We start from the raw sequence: 20,099 nt of genomic DNA, 5'->3' as shown, positions 1-20,099 counted from the left end.
TCTCTCAACTCTTCCAAATGCCTGGGTGTGGATTAGGTTCCACCTGCTAAGATTCACCAGTGCATACTGGACATGGTGGCACACATCTGTAGTCCCAGACTCTGAAGGTGGGGGCTGGGGGAAGGAGGACCCTAAGTGTCTAGGCTAGCCAGGGCTAAACAGTGAAAACACAAAATAAAGCAAAACAGAACACAGGTCCCTTCTGTCAGGATACACTGGCAGTCTGGAGAGATGGAGTCATCCTCCTCCCCCCTTTCTGGCTTTTCCTGCTGTCCAGAGGAGGTGACAACAGGCTATGTCACCAGCAGTATCTGGGTGTTTACTCTAGCTCACTGCAGAGTTCCATGAAGGCTTAGGCCCAGTCAAGGTTGGTATCTTAAACAGCCGCAGAGGAAGGCTCCCGTGTTGAAGGCCTGGTCCTCGCTGACAGTGCTGCTAATACTAAAGTACTGACTCCTGGGCTGTGGTAGAGCCTGCAAGAGCTTGTGGAGGGAAAGTGCCCTTGGAGGAGATACTGAAACTCGTCTGTCCTCTCTCCCCCAGTCACCACTAGAGCAGCATCGCTGCTCCAACACATCTTCCCACTAGCATGTTCTGTCTGGCCTGGGCCAGCTGACCACACATGGAAACCAAAACAAACGTTTCCTCCCTTAAGAGACAGCGATGGAGAGCCAAGCGACAGAGCCCAGAGCACCAGGGCCTTCCCTAAGTGGACCTGGGGGGTCCTGCATGAACAGGAGCCTGGATCAACCACTCCACAGCCCTTCCAAGTACCTGACTTCCTCATTAAATGGCCTACAGCAACTGCTACTTCCTGCAGTGAAAATTAGACAGAAGACAGATAACAAAAAAGGATATAAACAAACAAGATTGTGCAGATACCCACAGCTAGGGGAAAACAAACGCTCTGCAGTAAGGGCCCAGCTGATCTGAAGATAGAAGCCCAGCTAAGCTTCTGCCTTATACGGTTCCCACTGCTGTGATGAAACACCAAAACCAAAAGGAAAGTTGGGGAGGAAATGGTTTATTTGGTTTACACTTCTACATTATAGTCAATCACTGAAGGAAGTCACAACATGAACTCACACAGGGCAGGAACCTAGAGGCAGGAGCTGATGCAGAGGCCCTGGAGGGCTGCTTACCGGTTTGCTCCCCATGGTTTACTCAGCTAGAAGTGGGCCTATAACCTTGTTTCTAACTGGATCTCATGGAGCTGTTTCCTCAACTGAGTCTCCCTCCACTCCGATGACTCCAGCTTTGTGCCCATGTTTACAGAAAACCAGCCAGCACAGCCTCTTTGGAAATCTGACCTCTGTGGTGAGGATGGGAAGTTGAGGAATTGGTGCCTGGCTGAGTCAGCCAGACTAGGAAGCACTCACACAAGAGCCCTGTGGTAGGGAGTAACTTGGCACTGAGAGGGAAAAGTGGCAGAAGGCAAGAGACCGCTGGAGGGAGGCAGAAAGCTCAACTCCTCTGGTCACAAGAAGAGAGGTTTTCTTCTAATTTCTATGGACAGCCACTGCAAGGCTGTATACTGGGAAGAAACAAGAGGCAAGGACATCTACAGGATGACCTGCCAGGCGGTGGGGCCATAGAAGACCATTGCATAGGGTCTTACTTGGGGGCCACAGTGATAGCAAAGAAGACCAAAATGGAGCTACGACTCCACAGCCATGGCTGACGGCAGAGAAAGGGCCACTGAAAGGTGGGAAGGGAGGATGAAGGCTGAGGCCAGGCCTCTGGAGACATGGTGCTATTTTAAACCCATGTGCAAAGCCCTCTGCTTGCTTCAGAAGATTACAAAAGGATGACAGTCTCCGGTGACCTCCCTTGAAAGCCAGGGCTTTGTAGTATTCAGCATTTGAACAAGAGTTCTTTAAACAACCTTAAAATACTCACATCTAACCTACTGTAGTGTGATATACAGACAACTGGGCTTGTGTACTTTCAAATGGGAGACTTCTTAAATTTTCTCTAACTTCTTTTTACCCAAGAAATGTTTATGCAACACCAAATACACAGGTATACAAAATAGAAATATAAATTAAACATTAATTGATAATAAGTAATTTTTTAAAACCTGTTTATAGACAACTCTTTACTATGTATTAAGGATGAGGGGGCTGGAGAGTGACTCAGCATTAAGAACAGTTGTTGCTCTTGCAGAGGACCCCGGTTCAATACCCAGCACCCACATGGTGGCTCACAACCATCTGAAACTCCAGTTCCAAGGGATCTGATGCTCTTCTGAACTCTAAGGGCATCAGGCATTACATGATGCACAGACATACATTCAAACAGAACTCATACACTTAAAAAAAATGAATAAAGGTGAAAGCGAACTTGCATACTAATAAGGAGTATGTTTATTTTTCTATAAAGAATCAAATGTTGAGCCGGGCAGTGGTGGTGTACACCTTTAATCCCAGCACTTGGGAGGCAGAGGCTGGTGGATTTCTGAGTTCAAGGCCAGCCTGGTCTACAGAGTGAGTTCCAGGATAGCCAGAGCTACACAGAGAAACCCTGTCTCAAAAAAAAAAAAACAAAAACAAAAACAAAAAAAACAAACAAACAAAAAAAAGAATTAAATGTTGGCTGAAGATTTGATACTGTAGGATACTAAACACCTTCAGCATTTCTTTAAGGTTTGTTTGTTTATTCATTACATGTAAGTACACTGTAGCTTTCTCCATAAGAGGGCATCAGATCTCATTGTGGATGGTTGTGAGCCACCATGTGGTTGCTGGGATTTGAACTCATCATGAGCAGTCAGTGCTCTTGACCGCTGAACCATCTCACCAGCCCACACCTTCAGCATTTTTCAGAGTTAAATATTTTGATTTTATAACAGTCAATGCAAGGAACACCACATAAAAACACAGCATATGTGGTTTTTTTTTTTTTTTTTTTTTATGTATTTAGGCCATTTCAGAAATATTTGGAAATTCTGTCCTAATTCCAAACCAAAATTCACTTAACATTTTTTTAAATGAGACTAAAGTCAGCAACAGGAAGAGCAATTCTTTTTGTTTTTTGTTTTTTGGTTTTTTTTTTGGGGGGGGGTGTCTGGTTTTTGTTGTTGTTGTTGTTGTTGTTGTTGTTTTGGGTTGTTTTTGTTTTTTTGACACAGGGTTTCTCTGTGTAATCCTGGCTGTCCTGGAACTCACTCTGTAGACCAGGCTGGCCTCGAACTCAGAAATCCACCTGCCTCTGCCTCCCAAGTGCTGGGATTAAAGGCGTGCACCACCACTGCCCCACAAGAGCAATTCTTAAATATAAGCATCTTGGTACAGTGCAATTCCAGTGCAGACTAACTTCATACTCAGACTGAAGAACGATGAGGAAATAGGAAAGCCTATTTTCCATTATTCTTGAAAAGTCACGAGAAGCACCCCAACTGATATGAAACAAGAGAGTGGCTGGAGACGCATGGAGTCTAACAGCTTCTCTGGACCAAAGCACAATGGGGTTCATCTTGTGACTGTTCCATACCTACCACAGGAGTCAAGCTGTGAGTTAGGAAACTGACTTAGTGGGCCTTTCCCTTGCTTCCCTGGCTTAAGCTTGTGTCCTGTGATAAAACACTGACTAATCCAACTCCGAGACGGAAAGGGTTTATGATAGCTTAGAGGTTATGGCCCATCACTGAAAGAAGTCAAGGCAGGAACTGAAGCAGAGACCACGGAGGAAAGGCTTCCACTTGTGGCTTGCTCTGCCTGCTTTCATACACAACCCAGAACCAGCTGCCCAGGGGTGGCATGGTCTACAGTGGGCTGGGCACTCCCATTGCAATCATTAATCAGGAAAATGCACCACAGACTTTGGTACGGGCCAGTCTAGTGGAGGCAGTTTCTTAACTGGCATTTCCTTTCCTCTCCCAGATGACCTGACTGGTATAAAGTTAACCAGCATGAGCCAGTTCTCCAAAAGGACCTTTACTACTGTTTAAGTTTTAAAACAAGAACCTTTCCCCCTCAAAGTACATCTTAAAACTACCACCAGCAAATGAATATGTGAGGCCAGCATGGTCAACCTGGCTAGCTGCAGTACTGAAAACAGTACTGCTCTAACTGCAGCCTAGCCCACTCTACAACACTGACTGAAGCACCAGAATGGCACACAGCAAACAGAGATACATAAAAAGGAGTGAGCTACCACTGGGGAAATCAGATCAGATTTCTACACTGTGATGAAGGAGGGAAGAAGCCAAGTTTACTATGTGTAAATCACAGCGTGAAAAGACTAGGTGGATGGTGTTAGTTTGTTCTCATGTAACCCAGGTTGTCCTTCAACTGTGTAGTAGCTGAGGAGGACCTGAACTCCTGATCCTCCTGTCTCTCCTGAGTGCTGAAACTGCAGACATATCTGGTAAACGTGGGTAAGAATGTGTGTACTGAGCTAATGCTGCCGGTCATGCAGGTATTAGGGTTTGAATGCAAAATGTCCCCACAGCCTCACTTTAGGGCTTGGCTTCTGGCTGCTGATCATTTAGGAAGTGTTCTGATCCTATGGATCTGACCTAATCAATAGATTGATCCTTGATGGAGACAGACAAAGAAGACACTACTGGGAGGCGATGAAAAGTAGAAAACGGAAGAAGTACATGACTGGGGATGCAGTGGGGAGCAATCCACCATTCTAGACCCTCTCTAGAGACTGCAACACTTGCCCATGGCCATAACATGTACCTCACTACAGGGACCCAAAGGCAAATGACAAGAGAATGACCCTCTCAGACGGTTAACCAAGCAAACTCTTCCTTCCGTAAGCTGTCTGTCTGCCTGCCGGTCTGTCTGTCTGTTTGAGTATTTTTATCACAGCAACAGAAAAGTCTGACTGACTCTAAGAAGGGAATTTCTCTCTCCCGGCTGAGAGGATACACCATGCTGTTAGGAATTGCTAAAATCGTGGTGGTGGCGCAGGCCTTTAATCCCAGCAGAGAAACCCTGTCTGGAAAAACCAAAAAAAAAAAAAAAAAAAAGGAATTGCTAAAATCTTCTGGGAAGAAAGGCCTCAGTTCTGGCTGAACCCCAGGACACCTCCACCTCATCCTGGCTGGATCTCACAAGAAATGGGTCAAAGGGAGAATCTTGCTCCTTTGTGGCAGCCAAGACTGCTAAGTAGCTGTGGGCCAGCAGGGGAAGCTGTGGGAGGGCTAGCATCTGCAGGGGTTGAACAAGATCAAAGACTTGTTAACCTGTGTGGGAACTGCAAAGGAGACAGGTGGACTTGAGGAAGGACCACCCTTGGACCATGAGACCTCTTATACAGTAACTGCCACTGATTAAGATGGTTCTCCAGAGTCCAACCACTGGAAACTTAGTCTCGACTCAAATTATCTTGAAAGATAGATCTCTAGGAAGTGATTACAAACTGGAGACAGTGGTGGTTTGAATGAGAATGGCCCCCACAGACTCATATTTGAGTGCTTGGTCCCCAGTTAGTGGAAACATTTGGAAAGGATTAGAACATACCTCCTAATTGGAGGAGGTCTGTCACTCACTGGTGGTGAGCTTTGAGGTTTCAAAGCCCATGCCAGGCCCAGTAACTCTCCCTTCACCTACAGCCTACAGATTAACCTTCTAAACCATTAAGCAAGCTCCCAGTTAAATGCTTCCTTTTATAGGTTGCTCTCACATGGTCATGGTGTCTCTTCACATCAATGGAACACTAAGACAAGAAACCCCTCATGAATGGGTTAATGTCAATTACTATTGTGGGAGAGGGTCACTTACTGGCAGTAGTGGGTTAGTAATTGTAAGAGTGGGTTATTAGTCTGAGGATGTGGCTTAGTTGGTACAGTGCTTGCCTTGCATACATGAGGCGCCGAGTTCAATACCCTGCATTGTTTAAAAGATGAGAAAATTGGGTTACTGATTCAAGTGAGTTAGCTCTCTCCCTATATGTCGCCATGGGCCATGTTAAGACACAGCAGGAAAGTCCTCACCAGATGTGGCATCTCCATCTTCAATCTCATACTCTAGAACTGTAAGAAGTGAATCTCTGCTTTCCAGAGGTTACCATCTCAGGACCAGTGGCAACAGTAACCAGTAACAGTAAACATCCTGCATCCTAGTCCCTCACAAGCTTGCTGCACAAAAACCCTGTAAGAACACAGACACCCACCAATGGAAAGTGGGCAACACAACACAAGGTCCAGAACAACCAGAGGTTACACCACCATCAATTTGTCAGCATCAGTGGAAGAACGGATGCCACTTCCCCTGCGGACAAATGCTAACACTGTTCCATGGCAGACAAGCTAGAACAGATGGCCCTTTGAGTTCATTTTTCTCCCTTAGAAAAGCTTAGGGACTATAAATCCACACCATTTACCCAGCTGGAGTCCTGGGAATTAACCTAATAGGAAACTGCATTGTCCTAAGGGACTTCCCCCAGTGGAGGACTGCCATGCAGGGTCTGAGAGAACTCTTGATGGCAGAGCCAGAAGCCAGCATTTGAGCTGGCACTGACACCCGATGCTAGAGCTCTGATTAGACTGTACACCTTCCGAACAATCTTACATGAACTGTTTTTCCTTAAGATGAAGACACAGAGAGAGTAATTTACAAGACATTAAGAGATTAAGTAACTTACAAGAAGCAGGAATTCAAACCCACTTCCACCCGCCTCCAGTTTTGCACACGCCACTTCAGAGGATGTGGCAAACAGACTAGTTTTAACTAGGTTCTGATATCTAATAGGGAAGGAAGTAAGCAAGTAATTCATAAGCTCCACAACATATACGAATAAACTATATCCCTAGAAATCACTCAGTACAAGGGCCAAGCAAAGGCCCTACGAGTCCTTAAGTACTAGCATGTGACCTGTGTCCCTGCTACTCAAGTGTGGTTGCAAAAGTACCCACAGACAAACAGCCATGGTTTATTTCCATAAAACTTTACTTACAAAACAGACGAGACAGGGGTGGGTAACACCTGCGTTGGGCCTCCCATGAGGAACTCTCACGGGTTCCTGACCTATTTCAAAAGGCACTGAATGTAGAGTGAACCTTCTTGGCCTCCAACAACTCTGATCTTTCACCAACCACTTCCTTTAGCTTTCTAAGGTGCACAGGGACTCACTCTGCTGCCCAGGCTAAGCTAGCCTGGGGTTCCTGGGCACAAGGGATTCTCCTACCTCGGCCTTCAAAGTAGCTGGCACTACGGTTATATTCTACAGTGTGAGCGAAAGCTCTTTTGGACACTGGCGACCTCTCTCCGCCCTACTGTACTGTCCTTCGGGGCTCTCGTTTTGTTTTGAAAACAGGAAGCGACAGCGACTGCTGAGTCCTTTACTTTCATTTTCCCAGTCCCCAATCCCATTTCCTAGGACTGGTCCAGAGCCTGGGACTACAACCTGGGGTTAGTGAGCAGGGACCCAGGCAGGGTCACACACTGCTGAGGAAGTGCACAGGCTGTTTCGTCACCTGATTCTTAGTCTCTGGGACAGAGCCAGAATGAGTCCCTGCTGCAGCAGGGACAGCCAAGGTTTCTTCTTTCCTCCCACTGACTCGGGCCACTGAGCACCCAGGAAACTACCCTCGGGTTCTCACATGGTAGGCAATATGAGGCTGACTAGGAAGCAAGGAGTCCTGGAGGAAGACAGTGAGGCCTGATTTCAAAGTCCTGCCCAGAATCCCACTGACCAGTCCACCAGGTGCTCACTGACTGCGCCCTGCTGGCTTCTGTGTGAGTAGGCTGGCTTCCAAGGGCAGGGAGCAGCAGCTGGGCTCTGGGCCTGGCCTCCCTTGTGTCAGGCCTTGGGTACATTACTGAAGTACTGAGTACTAAGTACATTCCAACACTGCATTCGCTGGGATAAAGCACGGCTGCTCAGAGCACTCTTTCCTTCCACTTCCCCTCTTGGGTGCCGTCAGCACTGCTCACTGTCCCTGGATTTTATAAAGAACCTTCAGTTAATGTCTTGGTACAAGGAAACCCATTCTGTAGTAACCCTGTAGAAGGCTAACAGTATCTACAGTACTGACCTGGTAGTGGCGAATGCCTTCAACCCCAGCCCTGGCACAGGCAGGTGGATCTCTCAGTTCAAGGCCAGCCTGGTCTTTGGGGCTAGTTCCAGAGTTCTGGGGCAGCCAGAGCTATACAGAAAAACCCTGTCTCAAAAAAAAAAAAAAAAACTAAAAAGCCCCATATACTCTACCCCTCAAAAAGGTAAAATCCTCAGATACAGAAAGATTCACACATCTCCCCACTTGAGAAAAGCGAAAACAAACAAACAACAAAACAAAAAGCAAAAACCTCAGCTAAGCTGGTTCAAGGCAAAACCTGGCCAGTCTCAGCCAGTTCTCCAGTGCTCTCTGCCACAGACAGATACACACACACCAACTATGGCTTCATTTCCACCATGCCTTTCCTCAGGCCCTCAGCTCCTACAATGGCCACTAAAATTCCACCTCTGAACCTCTGAAGAAGCCCTGTTCAAATGTCACCTTCTAGATGACAGATGTCAAAACTGGAAAGAATTTACAGACACAGCATGCATTTCAAACTGCTTGCTACCCATTAAGAACCAACCCCCAGACCCACCCCCAAAATAGCCAAGGCCCAAAGGATTAAGGGGCAAGATCTAAGTCACTGCCCTTCCCAAGGTCCCAGTCTGGAATCCAAGTCTTGACCTCCCTTTCCTCTGGGGCAGGACACACCTTCAAAACCACACCCCGCTGACTACCCATACTGAACTCCCTTCACACCAAACCTGGTTAACCTTTATTCATCCTGTAAATGAAAACTTCACCCTTCTCCCAGTGAGATACCCTCTTCTGTGTCCCCAGTACCAGCTGGTATCTGGCCACACCCAGTCCCACCCTCCAGAGCCCCACCCAGAGAGGAGTTTCCCATCCCTAGCACTTCCCACTCAAGACAGACTGTACCACTTATTAGTTACTGTAAGATCCAACTAACATAGACAGTGTATCATTTACCAAGATAATTTAAATATGTAGGCCCTTTGCAAGTGCCAGTATAATAGGATCAAGACCAAGGTACTTGTCCACTGCAAAAAAAGCATCGGCTACACACACACACCACAAATGCATACACGGGGTCTTTAGGTATTTACGTAGAGTTTAAGGATTCATGATAGCACTATGAACTCCCAAGTATCCCACACCTCAAGAGTCCCTTCAGAGAACTGTGATGACTTCACCAACATGGCTGCCTGGCCACAGTGGTACAGAGGTCTGGCAGTATGAGGGAGCCCAGACTCACTGGGCCCAGGGATGAAAAAGGAGTTCTGACAGAGCTGCTAACAACAGGGGGCTTTCTCCTCCTGTCTTCCTCCCTGCCTGGACCTCACAAGTGTGGCCATGAATGTGAAGAGACTCCAGGAGACTCCAATCAAGACACACTACTGGGCCGGAGAGGAGCAGGTTGGGGGAACTAACTGTCCATAGACAGCAACACAGAAACCAAGAGCCTCACGGGATTCACAGTATCAGATTCTTGCTGTAGACAATTAGCAACAGGCCAAGGCAGAAAACCAAGAAGGCAGAAACCACCTGGAGAGAGCAGTGCAAGAGGGAAGGGAGGTACCCAAGTCTGTGGAGGGGTGGGGAACACCAAGGAAAGTTCTGCTGAGAAAGATGCACTCCAAGGCTAGCTACGATTCCAAAGGACATCCTACACCCAGCATCTCAGCAACTGGAGGTGGGTGGCTTGGTAACCTGAACTGGACTGATAGCGTTTCCTTCCACTGCATTACAGTTTACAGAAGACCTGCCTAGCCTAAGTCCAGGATCCCCCAGTACAGAGACTCTTCCTGAGCCACAGGGTTTACCCTGCTTGCTTCCTTCCCTGCATAAGCACCCATCCAATAGGAATGGGAAAGAGCCTTTCTTCTCTGCTCAGATGCCCTCATCTCCGCCCAACCTGAGCTTAAACAGGAACCTGAATTACCACTGCATGGCTACTCCTTCTCCCACACCTCTGCCCCAAGCCAAGCCCTCCTCCTTGCTCTCCCCATAGGCCCTGCAATTCAGGCTCATACCTCGAACATCACACACACACACACACACACACACACACACACACACACACACACACGCTCTACTTCAGGCCTCATCCCAACCCACAGGGGCTGTTGAAGCAGCCTCCTGCCCCTCCTGCCTCCAATCCCACAATCTGAAGAGGACAGAAAAGTAGGAAGACCTGGGAAGGAAAGGGAGGCTTCGCTTTGGAGTGTGGTTGAATCAAAGCCTGTCATTGCTTGAGAACCAAAAACTCCAGAAGATTAGCATTTGCTTCAGGCCTTTCTCCTTCCACAACTGTATACACTTGCCATTTTCTAGAAATCTAACCAATGACTATAATAAAAAAGGGGTGTGTGTAGGGTGGTGGTGGCAGGTGCCTTTAATCCCAGCACTCAGGAGACAGTCGGTGTTCCAGGACAGCCAGGCACACAGAGAAACCATGTCTCAACAAAACAAAATTAATTAAGTAATTAAGTCCAATTTAATTAAAAAATAAAAAAGAGTTGTGTAGCCAGGCCTAGCAGTACATTCCTTTAATTCCAGAACTCAGAAGGCAGACAGGTGGATTTCTTTCTTTCCTTCTTTCTTCCCTTCTTTTTCTTTTTTTTTAAAGATTGATTGTTGGTTGGTTGGTTGGTTGGTTGGTTGGTTGGTTGGTTGGTTGGTTGATTGATTGATTGATTGACTGACTGATATGAGTACACTGCAGCTATCTTCAGACACACCAGAAGAGGGTATCAAATCTCATTACAGATGGTTGTGAGCCACCATGTGGTTGCTGGGAATTGAACTCAGGACCTCAATGCTCTTAACTGCTGAGCCATCTCTCCAGCCAAATAGGTAGATTTCTATGAGTTGGGGACCAACCTGGTCTACATAACAAGTTCCAAGCTAGCCAAAGCTATATAGTGAGACCATGGCTCATACCAAAAAAAAAAAAAAAAAAAAAAAAAAAAAAAAAAAAGAAAAAGAGGAGGGAAGAGGGGAGGGGGAGGGTAGAAGGGAAGGGAAACAGATGGGGAGGGGAGAAGAAAGTAGAGAAGAGAAGAGAAAAGAGGAAAAAAGAAAAGAAAAAAGTGTCATCCCTCATGTGACCCCCAGTAACTCCTAGGTTCACCTTATCAGATTACAGCTCCATCCAAGGCATCTCCAGAGAGATAGCCCAGCATCATCTATGAAGCCAGGAGGGGCTTCTTTGCAACCCCTTGAAAAGTAGCTCGAGCAGCTTTCTCTTAATCCCCACACCTAAAGTCTAGGTTAAAACCTTTTACTCCACTGCAACTCCTCTCTGAGAGGCCATTCCACAGTCTCCTTCCCGAGCATCCTTCTACTTTAGATAAACCCATCTCTGTTTCACAGGGGCTCACCTTGAAACTCTTTTCTATGTCAAAGCCAAGATTCCGGAGTTTGCCTGAGTTAAGGTCCCTAAAAGACTAAGGGACCCCCAGAGTTGCTGCAGGGGAGTGTGGAGCTGCTGCAGGGAAGTGTGGAGCTGCTGCAGGGGAGTGTGGAGCTGCCAACAAACACCTGCATTACCTATAAGACAGAATCCAGGCTCCTTAGTGTGATGGCACTGCAAGCCTCCCGGGATCGGAGCCTGCCTCTGCTGCATCAGCCCCCAAGATGCTCCCTCTAATCCAGTCCACACTAACTTCCACCCAAGCTGGATCCTGGTTCACCCCAAAATACCTCTTCTTGAACCCTAAACTAGTCCCTAAGCTAGGGTGGCCAGCATTCCCTGTTCCCTATACTGAATGCACCTCAGTCTTACTACCCTTGCTCTGGAGCCTACATTATAGAATCCGACCTGAATCCCACCCTGACCCACAGGCGGACTGGTTACCTGGGTAAACTAACCATCATTTACTAAGCTGTGTGCTCTTCTGGGACACTAACTACCTCCCCTTCAATGATTCTCAGTATCGTTCTAAAACAATTGTGCCAATCAGCTTTACTAAAACACCATCAGCTGATCACAGCGTCACAGGCCTGTCACCCCAGTACTGGGAAGGCAGAGGCAGTATGTGGGTGTTTGAGGCCAGCCTAGTCTATAAGTCAAGTTCCTAGCCAGCCACAATACATAGCAAGACTCCATCTTTAAAAAATAACATATGGAACAGGCCATGAAAACCATCCATACGCCATTTCTTCACATGATTAAGCGTTTCTTAAGGTTTTTTCTTCATTATCACTTCCTTAAGTAGCTTTTGTAGATGTTTTCCCATTTGCACCTGCCCATAAAATTTTAATAACATGTTATGTATGTATTGTGTAAGAGAATATATATGGCTTAATTTTCTTACTCAATAATGCTTTCAGAATAACTAAATAAAACTGTAAGTATTAAATCCAAAATTTAAAGCTATTAATAATAACCTCACAACTGTATTTACTGAATTACTTTTAATTTGAAATGCAATTCATATGTGTGTGTATAGACAAATGGTTCATTTCTATGAAATCACCAATGTACATAAAAATAAGTTTAAAAAATGCAACCATGCTTCTCTTTATAGAATCTAAAAAGTCATTTTAAATAAATTTATTTTTATTTTATGAGCACTGATTGGTGTTTTGCCTGCATGTCTGTCTGGGTGAATGTGTTGGATCCTCTGGAACTGAAGTTACAGACAGTTGTGAGCTGCCGTATGGGTGCTAGGAATTAAACCTGGGTCCTCTGGAAGAGCAGCCAGTGCTCTTGCCCACTGAGCCATCTCTCCAGCTCCCCCTTAAAAAGTCATTTAAAAATCTGTTTCAAAAACAAAATCCACCCAAGGGATACTTACTATGTTTCCTCACCATGATCATTTCTGTGGGTACTCAGGAAAAAAAAGTATTCCCACAGTTATTAGTCATGATCTCAAAAAGGATCTACCTCCCCACCTACCATTCCACCCCACTCACCTTCTTACCCTACCTCCCTCCCACCCCACCCCCAAAAAACCTCCACACTAGAACATTTAGATATCCCTAGGCCTAACTCCTCAGGACCAGGAAACTGAATAAGCCCTCAGGGGCTGAGTGACTTATCTGTCAAGGTCACCATTCAGGATAAGGCCCCTTCAGTCTTGCAAGGCTAGATCTCTCAATCAGCACTGGCTTGGCACTTAAGACATCAGATGTTTGCCATTTTAACGACTGAATGACCAGCTGTAAATTAATCCCACACACATACACAAAAGTGGGGCAACGAGATGAGAGTTTCTTGGCTACAATGCTTTGTCTCTCTCCCTCTGTCCCTCTCTGTCTCTCTCTGTGTGTCTCTCTTAATTTTATGTATATGAGTACACCACTGCTCTCTTCAGACACACCAGAAGAGGGCATCATACCCCATTACAAATGGTTGTGAGTCACCATGTGGTTGCTGGGAATTGAACTCAGGACTTCTGTGCTGAGTGCTCTTAAGCACTGAGCCATCTCTCCAGCCCACTTTGTCCCTTTTTACTTCCCAAAAACATCAAATAATGGTCAGGGAGAAAGCAAAGTGCTCTCGGAGTATGAAAACCTTGGATAAGCAAGCTGCCTCCTGTCTACACACACACCTGGTGAGCCTGACAGCCTTCCACACTCAGGGCGGAGTTCTTCTTTTGTTTGTTTTGGTTTGTTTGTTCTTGTTTTGGGTTTTTCTTTCTTCCTCCCCTAACAGCTCCCCACCCACCAACCCTCCAGACAGGGTTTCTCTTTATAACAGAGCCCAGGCTGTCCTGGAACAGGATCTATACACCAGGCTGGCCTTGAACTCAAGAGATTCCCCTGTCTCTGTCTTCTAGCTTGTGAGATTAAAGAGCCATGTGCCACCACTGTCCAGAGGGGTAGAGTTCTTTAATCCACTTACAATTAGGGACTTTTCACAAGTACTTCAAGAATACTACCTACAACACCCTACTGCACAGCTCCTCATCCACCCTAAGTGGGTTCACACATGACTTCTCTCCCTGGCCTGTCTGAGAGTCTAGAAATTCAAAACTGTACCTTCCCTCTCTAAGAGAAGCCAAATGTAAGTAAGCACAGAGTAAGTACTTAAGCACTCAGTAGAGAGTGGATAAACTTATGCCCACATACCTGTCCACCATGAGGATAAAAAGTAGATTTGGCATGAACAAAGAGTTTCTTTGTGCCTTGTTCATCACCTAAGATTAACACCTAGCATGAAATGGGAGCTTACAGTCAATCAGTGATAAGGCAAAAACTGAGGCCTGATGAAGCCATATCTTTTCTGCAGTCATGCATTCACTTAACAAACATGTATTCAAGTCTTTGTGGCAGGCGCTCTGCTGCTCTGACACCTAACTTCCACATGAGCTCTGGAGTTTGTTTTATTGGCAGTTGGCACAGAATGACCTTTGTCTCAATATGCCAGGCAAGTCCCATTTAAGATCTACTGTTATGGACTGCATTTCTCCACCAGCGAGCAAGAGTCAGAAATACCACTCTACAGTTAGGAGCCGCTCTGGGTCTTGATTTTTTTTTTTTTTTTTCTTTATTTGGGAAGGAAAAAAAAAAAATCCATGCTAGCGGATTTTTCTATGTGCCTAGAACTCACCACATAGTCCTGGGTAGCCTTGAATTTGTAATTCTCCTGCCTCAACCATCTGAGTGCTGAGATTACAGACCTTTATCACCAGGCTCAGGACTGTTCCTTCATTTTCAATACAAATAAATTAAATGGTTAGGGACAGGGAAGCAGCTGGAGACAAGCCTGGGATAAGCCATTGAGACTGTACTATAGACTCTAGCATGCCAAGACTGTGGCTATTTGATGTATACACAAGAGGGAACATTAGAAACTCTTGAGGAGGTGATAGATGGTCAAAGTACTGTAGTAGTGTATTACCTGGATTACAGAAAAGATTTAGGGATGTAAAATTAAAAGAAGCAGGCAACAGGTCATGCCAAAAAACTGCCTAAAGCTATAAATAAAAGTTGTCACAGAAGAAAATAGTAAGAAAATGCTATCTCATTGTCTGCCTTATGTGTAGTTAAGAAGGGCCAGCAAAACATCCATGACCCCTGGGCAAGCGCTAGTTCCCTGGTGTGTGGTCTGGGGCCCACACTGCAAGGCAGGTCCTCAGGAAGCTTTGGTTCGCCTCCTTAACTGTCAGCCTAAAGATCATCCTTCGGTTTTCGGTCGGTTCTTAAGGTCAACATTTAAAGCACAGTACTTATTCGTTACCAGGATCTTCTGGCAGTAAAGACGGAATCCTAACTCTTTCGCCTTCTCCACATCATCCATTTATTGCATCATTTGAAACCAAAGCTTTCTCAGGCCGCGACTTGTAAAAATTCAAGTCAGGTAAAATGGCAGCAGAGACGGCAGGAGCCTGACCCTCAACTTGAGAGCAGAGCGCGCGCTTCCAGCAGCTGAAGGAAGCGCTGGAATCAACAGGTCGGGCGCCCCCGCCCGGGAGCGTTCAGACCCCGGCGCCGCGCGAGGACCCCGCAGGTCACTTCGGTAGCCTAGATAGGCGAGGCCGCCGGCGATACTGGACAAGGGACGTTTCCCAGCCGCCGGGCTCAGGCTCCGGCCCACAGCCCCGGGGTGACTAGGCAGCCCTACCCACTCGCCTGGCGGACACCCCCGCGGAACTTCCACAGAAAGCGACAGTCGGGTCCAGAACGGTTCCGCAAAAGCCCCTAGGGTCCAAGGAGGTTCAGGCTGGCTCCGGGCTGTTCTGCCTAGCCCCGTGGGACGCTCCTCGCCGTGAAGGACAGCTCTGCCCACCCTCGGTGCCAGCCCGGACCCCGCGGGGCTCCGCATCCCTCCCACGCCCGCTGGCGCCCAGACCAGCCCGCTCTGCCTGTCCTCGCACCTCATCCGCGTCCAATTCCACTCGGCTGCCTACGAGCGCCATGTTCCCCTCCGCGGCGGCCGCACAACCACAGGGAACTCAGAACCGACTCTTTTCTGGGCTCTGGGTTCAGCCCAGAGCTGGTGGAGGAGGAACCAGGCGGCCCGGAGCGACTGGACCGAGCTGTCCCCGCCCCCGGCGCCGCGGTATCCACTGCGCACCCAGTACCCAAGCGGATGCCAGGCTAATGCCCCGCCCCCTCGCCGGATAGCCCCGCCCCGACACGCGGCCCCCTTAGAGAGCAGCCAACCAGGTTCGGTGGGGAGGAGTCACCCACAGAGTCTGCGGGTGCTCGGGAAAAGGACCTCTGGGGTACCGGCCTCCCTAGGGGATTGGCAGGAGCCTGGCGCCCAGACTGAAGCGCGCAGAGCTGACAACTCAAGGTCGTGGCTGCGCTCCCTCTGAGGCTAGTGGTCCACATGGTCCTTGGTCTGGAACCAGAGCGTTTACTTCGCCCAGAGGACAGAGCATCTAACAGATGCAGCTAGAGGACAGCCACGGGTCACTGGTCACCTAGAGGCATCTGACGCATCACATGCCCAAGTCGCTGTGTCAAGAACATCCTCTCCAAGAGATAGGAGTTCTGTTTTGCCTCTGTGTTTGCAAAGCAACGGCTTCAGAGTAACTCAGAGCCCTGTACATGTCCCAATACGGCCGGAGTTATTCTAGCTACAGCGTCTCCCACTCAACCCTTTTGTAAATACAAATAGATGTCATTTGTGCTTGAATTATCCATGAAGATGGGGGTGCTGTCTTTTTCCATGCTGTATCCCTAGGACCTAGAACGGTGCTTCCTGTGCCTTTCCTAGTATCTGTTGACTGTTTAGAAATTGATTCCTGATCCTGACTTGCAAAATAATTGAGCGATCCAACTGGAAAAAAAGTTAAAACTATATATCTTAGAGTTGAAAATCAGTTTTATTTTAAATTCCCCTAAGTGTGTAATTTGGTGACAAGTGTTACAAAACACCCTCTCATCTAGAGCACCCCCAAAATTTCCTGTTCTGTGGTGTCCCCAGACACCAAACTTCTATCTCTGCTATCGCTACTTCCCACCCCTCCTTGTTGTATGCAGTCATTTACATGCTCAGTATCTGATTTATGAAATGCTGCTTGTCGGTCTGTAAACATAAAAACAGGAAACTAATTTTAATTGAGAACTAATCACATACTAGGATTATGCCGGGGCCCTTGTATGTTTTGTCTCACTCGATCTCATAAGAACTGTAAGAAGAGGGACAGTGACCAGTAAATTGAAACTCAGAGTTTAAGTCACTTTCCTAGAGTCGGACTGCTAAGTAAAACAGCAATGATGCCAGAATCAGAAACTCAGCAGTCTGGCGGCAACACCTGGCTGTCAGCGGGTCTCTCTGTAACTACAACCAACCCTCTTTTTCCTCCCTGTGGATTTCAGTAGACTAGCTGAGAGAAGAAGGCCTATTAACACACATTTCCCATGAGTCACCTTGGCATCCTTGATACCAGCTTCATAATGTTATTGTCTCCAAGTGTCTCTGACACAGCAGCAGTAAAGACCAGTTAAGGGAAGACCCCTCTTGGTCAAGAGGATACAGTATCTGATTTGGTTGGAGAACTGACATTTCTGTGAGGTATGTCAATCATCTGGCTAAGACACCACCCCTTAAAAGGCATGCTCCCCTGAAGCCATGTTAGAGAGGTAAGTGGAATGTTTCTTTCTTTGATGAGATAATGCACGTTTCTTTCCCAGACACACCACACCACACCACACCACACACACACACACACACACACACACACACACACACACATACACACACACAGAGTCTCTTACAGAGACTGCCTACTTTTCTGAGTTCCGAGTTACTCAGAAAAGCCAACCTTTCCTTTTCTTCTCTTTTCTAAGCCTATGTTCTCTACAGGTAGCTCCTCCCCATCGTGTGTCTCACTTCCATGATGACGTAAAGAGTGTTTCTTTTTCTTTTCTTCTCTCTTTGTCTCCTCTGAGAAGCACCTGAGATTTTCAGTTGGCCTGCCCTGGAGGGTTTTTGTTTGTTCCTTCGTTTGTTTGTTTGTCTTTAAAAACTCTAACAAAATTGTCTTCTAACTTCCAATTCTTAAATTTCATTCTTAAATTTATCTTATTGATGAAACTAAGAATCTCCCAAGAGGAGACCTTGATTTCCTCAGTATCAGTTACCTACTATGAAGGGACTCCTAAAAATTTTAGTAACACCTTTGTAACCATTTTGTATCCAGACTGGCAGGGATGATGATTACCTTAAAACAAACAAACAAACAAACAAGCATGTGTGCCCTCTAATTGTTTCTCAGACTATCAAAGCAATGGATGTCAAGAACTCAGAACTGCCTTCAGAAATGTCATCCTGGAAGGAGAGAGAGCCTTTGCAGCAGTTCTCATCCTGTGGTAGAATGACCTTTTCACAGGGGTTGCCTAAGACCATCAGAAGACACAGATATCTGCATTACAATTCATAGCAGTAGCAAAATTACAGTTATAAAGTAACAACAAAAATACTTTTATGGTTAGGGGTCACCACAACACAAGGAACTGTGGTAAAGGGTCACAGCCTTAGGAAGGTTGAAAACCACTGGCCTAAAGCAGGAGCCAGCTGGAAGGGAAATTTTCCTCATAAAGAGATTTACAACTTGTCAGACCACTTTGCAAAAATAAGGATGGGCAAGACCAAGCCTTGATCTGGACTGCCCAGATTCACATATCTCTGGTGCTCTACTGAAATCTTAACTACATTTCAGGATCTTCCTCTCCAAGATGGACCTGGGGCAAGGGGAGGTGGGAAGTGTGTTGTTCAAGATCTCTTTGTCCCTCTTCTCAATGTGGCCATATTGAATTAATCTCCCTTTTCTGCTTTTCACTATTAATTTGGTTTAGGCAATATGGGTGACTGAACTTGGCTTGCTGGGACACAGGTCGTGACTGGGGCTGGTAACAGTTCCTAGCTCCTATAAATAAAGGAAAAGAATGGATTTGGTTGAGACGACAGACACTAATTAAGCACTTTGCTGGCTGGAGATGTAGCTCAGGCAAGAAAATGCTCCACTAGCATGGAGGACAGATCCCAGTACTGCTGAGACCCAGAGTGGTGGCACATGCCTTTTATCTCAACTAACTTTGAAGACACAAGGAAGTCAGAAGTTCAAGGTCATCTTCCGCTATATATCAATTTAGAGGCCATCCTGAGCTACGTAGACCTTGACTCAAAAGGAAATTAGTATATTGTACTCTTAGAATGGGTAAATTTTATAGTTACATATAGATATATAAAGTTAAATATATACATATATATGAAGCTGGTATTAGACATGCATTCTTAAGTTGCTTAGAAACAGACATGTGGGGCTAGAAAGAACTTAGATGTCATTTGGTGCCTATAAAACATCATAATAACAATGAAAGTTTCTGTCCATTCTTAGCCACCTCATCCTACCTCTATCTCCTGTTTCTGCTTCACTTTCTGCAAGCTAGATTTCCTGTCTGAACCAATACCTGATGCTCATTTTTAAAGGTCATTGCTTCCTGAGTTAACATAGTTTGTTTTGATGGGAAATTATCTTGTCTGTGACTTCCCCTCCCATTTGCTTGTTATCTTCATGTTGCTTTCAGCTCCTCTAGCGTTCAAGAGACTTCAAAACATGTGGCAGTAATTAGAGACCTAATTATGTCACAATAAGAATCAAGTTTCATTTTTTTAAAACATTTTTTTTTCTATTTATAAGCTTGGGTTCCATGGAAGATTGCTGGATATATAGATCAGAGATTAAACCTAAAGTCCTATATGTTCTTGATTCATGTCAACTATTTGTGCTTCAATTGTAATAAATGTGTTGTAGTCACGGGAACATCTAGTCTCTGGCTTTTTGCTCTTAGCCGAGGTCGGCTTTCTTTTTCAGCATATGAGTAGCTTCATGAGATCACAGATGATAAACATAAAACAGTTCTTTCCTGTGAACAATTAGAATGGGTTCATTTGATAAACAGAACTCTCCTTGCCAGGAACCATTATGATCTGGTAGGAAAGTGTGATTACTCAGATAGACCATTTCCTGGCTTATGTAGCATAAGGGTTAGCAAGACCGTTGTAAAAATATTTTCATTTTAAAGCCACACACACTGAAAGAAGTTTCTCTTTCAAAATTAATCTTATATTGGGGACAGTTTCATTCTCACTACTTATGGACTCTTTACCTTTGGCTGGTGTGGGGATTTTGCTGATGCTGGATTTAAATACAAGCTACAT

At 46.0% G+C, this 20,099-nt stretch overlaps 1 protein-coding gene and 1 long non-coding RNA gene across 8 annotated transcripts in view; one reads left to right on the top strand and one right to left on the bottom strand.

The window, feature by feature from the left end:
• Positions 1 to 15,994, bottom strand: part of Ttc39b (tetratricopeptide repeat domain 39B) — a 99,329-nt gene extending 83,335 nt beyond the window's left edge. Inside the window, exon 1 of the mRNA XM_034502828.2 lies at positions 15,802 to 15,994. Within this exon, the coding sequence (XP_034358719.1) occupies positions 15,802 to 15,843 (42 nt within the window). The 5' untranslated portion in view covers positions 15,844 to 15,994. The remainder of the gene's footprint in view (positions 1 to 15,801) is intronic.
• Positions 15,995 to 17,310: 1,316 nt separating this feature from the next.
• Positions 17,311 to 20,099, top strand: part of LOC143442422 (uncharacterized) — a 45,250-nt gene continuing 42,461 nt past the window's right edge. For 5 of the 7 annotated variants that reach the window (XR_013110624.1, XR_013110625.1, XR_013110627.1 and 2 more), the window contains exon 1: positions 17,311 to 17,518. This is a non-coding gene — a long non-coding RNA (uncharacterized LOC143442422). The remainder of the gene's footprint in view (positions 17,519 to 20,099) is intronic. The other 2 variants (XR_013110628.1, XR_013110626.1) reach the window with 1 other exon arrangement.

Source organism: Arvicanthis niloticus, chromosome 5, assembly GCF_011762505.2.
Source record: "Arvicanthis niloticus isolate mArvNil1 chromosome 5, mArvNil1.pat.X, whole genome shotgun sequence".
Lineage (NCBI taxonomy): Eukaryota > Metazoa > Chordata > Mammalia > Rodentia > Muridae > Arvicanthis > Arvicanthis niloticus.
The sequence above is the reverse complement of the archived record's forward strand: the minus strand, read 5'-3'. Positions and strand labels throughout refer to the sequence as shown.